The sequence below is a fragment of the Octodon degus genome, unplaced genomic scaffold (genome assembly GCF_000260255.1).
Source record: "Octodon degus isolate 3935 unplaced genomic scaffold, OctDeg1.0 scaffold00004, whole genome shotgun sequence".
Classification (NCBI taxonomy): domain Eukaryota; kingdom Metazoa; phylum Chordata; class Mammalia; order Rodentia; family Octodontidae; genus Octodon; species Octodon degus.
In genome coordinates, this window is record NW_004524580.1 from 8,808,352 (window position 1) to 8,818,366 (window position 10,015).

The following is a 10,015-nucleotide window of genomic DNA, read 5'->3' on the forward strand; positions in this document are numbered from 1 at the left end:
GTGGTTCTGTTTCATAAAAGCATCTGTTGTACAGAATTGATGATGTGGATGATGCTTATTATTCAAATGACTTAAGCGTTTTATTACAATTGTAGTAAACTAATCGAGCTTAATATCTGATCCCCCATCACTTTTTCAGCTCTTAATAAACCATTACTTGTCATTATTTCCTTTGAACTCTGTCTTCACAAAGGTTTTCATTGCTTGTCTTCTTGGATGGTAGTGCACTTTAGGTAGAGTAGGCTGAAAAGACGACATCTAAAACATGTAATGAAAAGCGTTAGTTCACTGAAGGGTCCCTGACTGGTAAACCCTGTCTGTCTACTTTGTTCTCCATTTCTGTGAAGCCTACCAACAGATGTTCTAAAAAGCAAGGGAAAGAAAATCACCTAGGACCTAACCAATAGCAGATATAAGTGACATTTGCCCTTCTCTGGTTTTGCGCTACCAGTATAATAGCTCACTTAACTTTGGGTAATGTATGGCAATAATATAAATAAAAGTAGTCATACCAAATGTCAGCATGCCTTCTGAAAATTCTACAGCTTGCTACTTATAAAGTGAGTTGAATTGTCCTATTCAATGGAACAGATTTATATTCTAGTTCATATATTTATGGCATTTAAAAAGATAATTTTGTTTAATTATGACAAAAACACATTGATAACAAATAATGTGGTTCAGAGTCTTTGTCAGGGGTGTGACATCACAGAATCTTTCCAGCCATAATATTCTTAGGAAAAGCTCAAAGTTGCTGACAAAAGAAAGTGTATATAGCATATTCTGGATTATTTTTACTAACACAGTAAGTATTAATTTTTCATCAAATAAGAACTAATTTTCTTAGATTTATTTCTTGTCAAAAAATACAGCTCCCTGTTTAATAGTAAAAGCTAGGAAATATGAACTAGAATGCATGCATTAGAAACAGATTGCAAGTAGTTAAAGAATATTTCTACCCATCAGTCAAGAGCTAAGAAGCAAGCACAGTCAAACATATTAAATAGTCATTTGTAAATTAGTGAGGTATTCAGTTCCTGAGAAAATTATGTGTCGAATCTATTATAAACAGTATTTTGGAAAGCCTCTTATTTAGACAAATTATTATATGCTTTAGATTGTGCCTAATTAGATACCAAATTACATACTGTAATTAAAATTTTAATGGTAGGGTTATACTTTTTGAAATTAAATCTTGTATCTGGATGCTTTTTGTTTTACCCGTTTCAAATAGTGATCCAAATGAGACAACATATCAACTCCTCTGTGAGGATCAAAAGACAACAAAGCATTCTGTGGCAGTCAAAAAATAAACAGCACAAAGTTAGTGTTTCTCTATCTATTCCTGCTGCTTCCTTCTATCCCTGTGTACGTGTTTAGTTCCCAATAATATTTTAAAACTGGTTTTCATAGTATCAGTTCCTTGAAAAATCCCACAAACTTTTGCTAAAGCAGTGTTAGTTTCAAATGATTTTCGAACCTTTGACATTTATGAAGCCAGGAAATCATAGTAAGACTTTTCATTAAAATGTCATTTTGTATGGATTGAGAAGTAGTGTCCATCAACTAGTATTTTTCTACGTACAATACCTTTCATCTATGGTCATGTATTGTGCTGCTCCTGTCCTTCATTATTTTAAAGTAATTTTAGTTTTTTAGTCCTCAAATCCTGAAATTCATACTTTTTTTAGCAAATATGTCCCACTGATAAGCAATAACAAGGTATTGAAAGATCAACAATGTCGCAGTTTCTGCTTCTGCTGTTAAAAGGAATCCACTTCTAAATCAGTCTACTGTCTGCCGTTATTTGATGATGAACTTTCTGAAATCCATACATGCCTACTTGGGATTCCATACATAAGATATTCACTTAAAATTCTATGATTCTCTTAGTGTCAGATTCTTGTTAATAAAATGCTATGGCGGGGCCAGTATGAAATGCTATTAAAAAGTAGAAAGCAATATGGTAACAACCCATTGATGTGTAATAACTGAACGACAGGCCTCAAACAGAGGACCTTCAACCACAGTAGACAGGTGATGATAGGGAATAGCAAACTGACGTAAAATATACAGGTCACTTCCCCCCTCTAGCAGTTCAAAGGGGTGATCTCACCTCTGTACTGCTAGGCCATACCAAAGGGCATAGTGTATATTTACTAGTCTATGGAAGTCCATTTTTGGTTGTTGTTGGCTTGTTGTTTGTCAGCCAAAGGGAAACTACTCACAGCAGGTCAGTGCTGCCTCCTTTGAGTGGCTTGTCAACATGAGTATGTACGAACAGTGGAGTTGTCTAACCTCTGCAGTCTTGAGGAGGTAACTGCAAATGGAGAAAAGGGCTTTGAAGTTCTTCGATGACTGCGTACAAGATTTCAGATGAGAAAGATTTATTTTCTCTGCATAAAGGGATGCAGAACATACTAGTAGAACTTCTTTCTCTCAGATATAAGCCCTCATAGATTCCACTTCTCTAGACCCCGTTCCTAAGGCAAATTTATCCCAGTGTATTTCAGCTGCGGTTTAAGGGTATGTATCTCCCCTTAGATGGATATCTGTAATGAGAGCTCCCCCAAGGCGCTGCTGCTTTCCTTGGCAAGATTGCTCTTACAGAACTCAGTACAGTGAACTGTTTTTCCTCTGAGTATTGAAGAACCTCTATACTAATTTTAATCCTGTTAAATTCCTCAAGAATTTTGCTAAGAAGTTCCACAGTATAAGAGATGTAGATCAAAAATAATAGTTTGTGTTGAAATTAATTTTGAGAATCATAATAGCTGTAACCCTGAAAACAGATAACGATTCTCAGTGTTTATTTTGATAGAAGGGAGTATATAATTCTTCTCAAACAGAAATAATTTTATGCCTACTACTTCAAAACCGTCTCTCCAGAATTACTGTTTTCCTTTGTGAAGTATTTAACAGAAGTCTAATGTCCACAGAAGGAAATATTAATTGAGCAATTGTGGTTGTTTTGGTGTTGATTTACTTTTCTTCTTATGATTATGATTGTTTGCTTAAGGCCTTCTGTTCTGATCAGACATAAAACTGTCTGGCGAATTTGAATTTACATGATTATATATAAAATTTCCAGTATTTAGCTATATGAAGGGCTGATGGAGTTAATCTCCACATTCTATGAAACTTGAATAGAAATCCAAACTCTTCCTTAAATTATTTCATTTGTAAACGAAGAAACAATCAAACATAAAACAGACATCAGTCATTCAGGATCTCTTGTTCTTCCTAGATGTGGACATTAGTCAGAATTTCTCTCTTTAGGATATCATATATTATTTTAAACATGATAATACAATGCCACAAGTCATGCATCAGCAATTTAAAAGAGGTTTGTTTTTGATGAAAGCAAAGTAAAAATCCAAGCAAAGCAAACCATCTCAAGAAAGGGTAAATTCCAGAGAGCTATGCAAAGTCAGAGAATTAATTGACTTTTGCTAAACAAGCATTCTATTCTAAAAGAAAAATATAAAACTACTGTACCATCTGTTGTCATTTTCCTGGACTGCCCAGATGTGGTGGTTAACCTAAATCCAGCTGGCAATGTTTCCGAGGACCCAGGCATCATGCTGATTCCATGGACTTCTCGGGGAGGGAATTGCCTTCTCCAGGTTGATCCACGTCTGAAATTCTTGTCATCATTCTGGCAATACAGAGTTATAGTTTGATGTCATAGAAACTAATACACTAGTCCAGGTGCATAAAGCGATGTGCTTTGGAACATGTAACAGATTATTTGCATTCAGTGTACCAAGCATAGACATGGAATACTATGCTTCATCTCAAGGGTTCTGTTGATTCCAAGATAAAGAGGAAAATTGAGATGGAAATTTTGTTTGTTTTTTTAAGACAGGTCTCAGTGTGTAGTTCTGACTGGCCTTGAGCTCACTGTGCAGCGAGGGCTGGCCTTGAGCTCAAGGCAAATCCTGCTGCCTCAGCCGTCTGAGTGCTGGGATTTCAGGTGTGTACTGCCACACCTGGCTGTGAAACAGAAATGTTTTATAGAACTTTTCAAACATCATTTTCTATCTAAAGTTTGGAATAAAAAAACTAAAATAAAATACCAAACTTTTTTTGCAAAAGGAATATTGGTTTTACTTTTTTTACATTTAATACCAAGTGGTTGCATGGCATAAGATGTTACCTTTATTGAGTTAGTTGTTGGGCAGACTACATTTGACTCACACCTTTGAGAAATATCACTCTTATAGATGCAAGAGATAAAAGATGTAGGAAGTCTATATTTGAGCAAACCTGACTAATGCAAGCTACTATAGACTATGATCTGTGTAAGAAATTCTACAGTCATGATACGTTAGATTTGAAGTGATATACAATTCACTTGTAATTTGTTGAGAACCATTTGCAGACTGTGTCATTATGGTGCTATGAAAGCCATGATGTCACTCTAGATAGTCACATAATACCAGTTGCTGGTTCTGTTACAGTTTAATGAAATAATCCCTTCCCTTTCTGTATACAAAGAGTACCTATACTGTACAATTATCTTCCTCTGAATTGATAAGGTTAATATATAATTTAGCATTTATCCAGCATTATTCTTTTTGTCTAATTCAAAGGAAACTATTAAAGTTTTCACAGAGATCTTGTCTTCTAAGGTCACCATGTTTCTTATTTAGGGAAAGATTATTCTCTAAAGTTTACAGACAAACATGTTTTGTTTACTTTGCTAACTCATTTGATTTCATTTTAGAATACAGATCAAGAAGTAAATAATTGGCTCAGATTAGTGTTTTTATATATCAATAACACTATAATGTATTCTTCATATATTACCAATTTGATTAAATGATAATTGAAAGTCTGCCAGAGAAAAATCATTTATGTATTATTAAATATATACACTATTAACGTTCTTTAGGCAGGATCTGAATCTGGTTTAGCCTTGGTAGCCATTTATAGATAAAATACATCACTTTTTGCTCCTCTCCACTTCTGTGCTTTGCACTACTCTAGCGTTACAAAATATTTGTAAATAAGAAAAGAAACAGATTTTCACAGCTGTGACTTCTATGACTTCTTGATTATTGGAGAACTTATTGGACTGAACATAAGTATTTCTCTGTTTTACAAATCCCCACAATTATACTGCAGAGATACATAACTTTATAGTGTATAACCTCAGAGCTCAAAAATAAATAAGCTGAGAGTCTGAATGATGCTCCGTCCATCTCCCAAGGCAGCACACAGTGTTGTCACTGCACAAACGGTGTCGTGGGGGACAGCATCATGGGGGAAAGTTCTCAGGGGGTAAGGTTAAGAGATAATCTTTTAATTGAGGCCCACAGAAGCAAATCTGTGTCAGTAAAATTTAATGTGATCTGCAAACCTACAGGGAAAACATCCACAGGGTGTTAGGCATGTTAATTGGCTATATTTTTTTCACACTCAAAAAAAACTAGACAAGGGTTTAAATGATAAAATCATGTCATATTTCAAAAACAAACAAAGAATTAGACTACTTAAAAGCACATTCCCCTGTTCTCCAAGAGTCCTTTGGAATATTAAGTTAGGACTTACTTCATCCAGCCGGCGTTCAGTTCCCAGGGCCAAGAGGTTGTTGTATTCCCTTTCCAGAATCTGCCGTGCCTGTTGATACCAAATTACTGTTATGCTCAGTAAAATCACATTTTGTTTCAAAACACTTAAATTATATTGCTCTGAAAACCCATTCCAAACTATATTTTTAACTTGTCATTATACATTTGAGCTCCAAGTACTATGTAGGACAGTTTCTTTTGTATGGTACAGGACTTTCCATAATGTCAGAGTCCAATGGGCTTCACCTCTGCTTTCTTACTTTATTCTACTTGACTTTCTATGTAAACTTTGAAATACTCAAAATACAAGATGAAGAGTGAGGGTGGCCTATGGATTTTACCAAATGTTTGCAGGTCTTTCTCAAATCTGTCCAATCATCATCATTCAAAGAAACTTTAGATACCAAGATTCCTGTGCCCTATCTCTGAATAGGTTCCTCTTCATTACAGTGTTAGTTGAAGGTTTTATTTTTAATGTGTATGCAACTTAACTGATTCACATAATGGAAGAATCCAGAATTGCTGATTTACCCAATGCCAGGGGCATGAATAGTTCACACCTGTAACTGGAAAGGACAGCCTCTCCAGGAAGCCGTGGAAGGCCATCTGCCAGGGACAATGGCGGAATCTGCATCCAGTTGGGAGATTGGGCCATATAGCACTAACCTCCAAAGCCTTTCCTGTTTGATTTTATGATTTTGTTTTGGCAGGAAATTAAGGACTCTAGCTTGAAATGAAAACACCAGTAAAACATTGCAAAGACTGAGCTAATGTTTTTAAAAATTTTATTAATACATGTCTAGCACATAATGTTTACATTCCTTGTGCTGAGTTGGTACATATACATAACACATTTTAATTCCCTTTTTAATCTCTCTTCTCACCTCTCCCTCCTATTCCTTCTGTCTTCTTATCCCCTTACCATTTGAGAAATGGTTCTTGCCCTGCTTCCTGTTATCTATCTTTTACTTTCTGTTTATTTATAATTTGCAGTTCTTTTTTTTTTTTTTTTTCAGAACTGGGGATTGAACTCAGGCCCTTGCACTTGCCAGAGAAGCGCTTATTCTACTGCACCATGTCCCCAGTCCCTGCAGTTCTTATATAAGAAACTGTGGTATTCAACCATGTGTATCTGGTTTGTTTCACTCAATATTGTGATCTCGGCGTGGGTCCGTTTTCCTACAAATGACTCAGATTTATCTTTCCTGGTGGCAGCACAATGCCCCACTATGTGTATAAATATCATGTTGTCTTCATCCATTCAGCTGTTAGACAGAGCTCTCTCCCAACATTTACTATGTGGGTTTTGGTGGAATTAAGAGGGGTACACGTGCAGCCCAATACTACTTCATCTTTAACTCTTTTGGGAAGATGCATGGAAAGGAAATAGCTATGTCAAGTAGAATTTCTAGTTTTCATATTCTGAGAAATCTTTATAATTGTTTCCTGAGTTGTACAGATTTTGCTAAGAATTTTAAATGTAATGCATGAGATATGGCAGGCACAGATGTTAAGACAGGTATCACCTGTTTTCACACATATGTGACTCTACACCACTGGATCTCACAGAAGTTCAGTATCAAATGGTGGTTATAGATACCAGAGAGAATATGGAGAGGGCAAGACAGACAAAAGCTTCTCAGTCAGGTAGATCTGTCAATACTGTTACAGTTAATAACAGCAAGAATTTCTGCTGTGCTGCTGTACAGTAGGGTGACTGAAGGCAGTAGTAATCTACTGTGCATTTTCAAAGCTAGAACATTCAGAAGGTTTCACTACAGAGAATATTATACTTGAGGAAATACATAAGTTTAACCTGATTTAAATGTTACAAAATGTACACATATATTAAAACATAATTGTGTGTACAATTTATATATTTTACTTATCAGTGAAAGTAAATTTAATTTTTAAAGCCAGTAACACACAGACATGTTTTTTCTAAGAGTTTGCCTTTCTATTAACCAAGAGCCGTTGAGACCACTGCATGAAGGGGCTTGCCTGGGTATTCTGTGTTGGAATCTGTAGTAACAAAGCTAAGCTGCTGTAGTCGAAGTTCTCATCCAGGGCTATCAGTGAGCCATGCACACCACTTTCAAGAATATTATTTGCATATTCTCTAAGTCCAATTGCTTGTATCCAGCGAATAACTCGATCATTGCTCCACACCAACACATCTAGGAAAAGAGAAGCAACATTTGAGACCCTAGTGCTTTGCAAAGTAATAAGACCCTTGGCTGAAATAAGCCACAGATGCCTAACTAAATCACAGTTATGTCGATTTATCCACTTCCTTGTGCACCTTGCTCTCTGCTGTATGTATGCACTATTCTAATAACTATTCCTATTCTAAGTCTACACAAAGTTGTCATCTTATAATGCTTTTTATGCTGATGGTAGTGCTATGATCATAGAAGTCAATGTCCAGTCTAAAGCCTAAAGGAGGGGCAGAGAAACAGCTCAGTAGAATAAGCACTTGCCTGGCAAGTGCTAGGGCCTGAGTTCAATCCCCGGTTCCACAATAAATAAATAAATAAATAAATAAATAAATAAATAAATCCTAAAGGTCCCACCTGAAGTTCAATACTACTATCAGATGGAGACGTTTCTCATTTGTGTTAAGACAGTAAATAAGGCCAGATAATTTCAATATTGTACCAGAAATGTTCACTAGCCACTACTTAAATATTGTACAGTGACCAGTAGATACGTATAGAAGAGAATGAAACAGTAAATTAAAACAGAGACTGAATAGATGGATACCTCATCTAGCATTGTCAATCATTTCCTAATGACATAGAAATGCAAATTCAAGCACTCAATTCAACCACAAGTTGATATTGCACTGAGCTAGAAGACATATTTTATTTTCTAAAAGTAAAACCTCCATATTTCTCTGAAGTAGGCATTTTATAGCCAAAAAATGAGCAAAATATAGTCTATGATTTCTTTTCCTCCGTGTATTCCTGTTATAAATTTGCAGAACATGGCGTAAAGATTAGAAGGAACAGAACAATTCATAGGAAAACGATTTTAAGGAACAAAGGAGTAAATAAAATTAAAATATTTTTTCTATTTGTACAAAAGAAACTTAACTGTATAAAAATGATCAATTAAAATGAAGTCATTAGAGTCGTCCCTAATTCAATACAGCGGATGTCTTTCTTTAAAGAGAGGATTTGGAAACTGGGCGTCATGTCAAATGTCTGTACTTTCCTGACTACTTCAGAGGCCGAGGAAGGAGGATCGCTTGAGCCTGGGGACTGGACAGCAGTCGGGGAACACAGTGAAACCTCACCTCAAAAAGGGGAGGGAGGACTTTGAAAATAGGCATGCACACATGGAAAACACCACAGGAAGAAGAAGGCAAATGACACTCCTGTAATCCAGAGAGCATGAAGAATTACCCACAGCCAACCAGCAGTCACTAGACAAGCAGGAATCACCACCGTTCATAATCTTCAGGAAGAACGAACAGGAACTTTAATCTTCTACGTAGTGAGATACTAAATTCTGAAATCATTCAGTTTGTTGGACTTCATTGCCCAGCCCAATAAACCTAATATGTGTGATATCTTATTGCAGTTTAAACTAACGGACATTATGTTTATAGAAATTTACAAATCAGCCCATTTTGGATCCTTGTATTTTAAATCTCCATCTTAGAAGCACACAAATATGCTGTATCTTCCCCTTTATAATGCAACACCCAACTTATATCTAGTATATTCTTGGCTTTAAGATTTCTATTCTGATATTGAAAGAATCACAGAAACTTCGAATAGCATTTGCAAATGCAATGCTCTGCAAATATAGCCTTTGTATTATGTTCATATATTCAAGGTATGTTCATGGTGTGTAGCATGTCAATGTTTTCATTTTTCCTTGGTCCTTTAATTAGATTTAATGTTCTATTCCCATTTAATATTATGACTCAGATATTTGAAATTCAACCTATCGTTTTTCTATTTATCTTTTATATATTTGCCTACTTTGTGGCTTGTTTTTATTATGCATATTTAAATTTCTTATTTTACCATTTATTATATTAGCTTTTGATTTGTACACTTCGTACTGTTACAAACATTTCACTTTTAGAGACCAAGTTAAGTGCCAGTGACCAGATCATGAGTTGAACCAGTCACCGAATGAGGAGTTCTATACTGTATGTACATCACAATATTCATACCAGAGAAACGGCCGAAGGAATGTCCAGCTGAATGAATTTTGTGTTATTTGCATAACTCTTACATGCAGTACTGTAAAGTACAACACAATATAAAACTGTAGTACTCTACTCTGCTGTGCAACCAGCAAAACTTACAGTGCTGTATAAAATGATGCACTGTAGAAAAGGAGGGTGAAGTTCTATAAACAAGATGTACACAGTGGGACAAGAAAAGCAGGGCTCTAAATCCAAGTGATGAGTGTTATGTCTC

The 10,015-nt window shown here is 35.6% G+C and overlaps 1 protein-coding gene across 1 annotated transcript in view; it reads right to left on the reverse strand.

Moving 5' to 3' along the window:
- Ppfia2 (PTPRF interacting protein alpha 2) overlaps nucleotides 1-10,015 on the reverse strand; it is a 536,445-nt gene continuing 526,430 nt past the window's right edge. The window contains exons 26-29 of the mRNA XM_023717819.1: nucleotides 7,578-7,753; nucleotides 5,557-5,625; nucleotides 3,499-3,658; nucleotides 1-258 (exon numbers count right to left, since the gene is read on the reverse strand). Of these exons, the coding sequence (XP_023573587.1) occupies nucleotides 230-258; nucleotides 3,499-3,658; nucleotides 5,557-5,625; nucleotides 7,578-7,753 (434 nt within the window). The 3' untranslated portion in view covers nucleotides 1-229. The remainder of the gene's footprint in view (nucleotides 259-3,498; nucleotides 3,659-5,556; nucleotides 5,626-7,577; nucleotides 7,754-10,015) is intronic.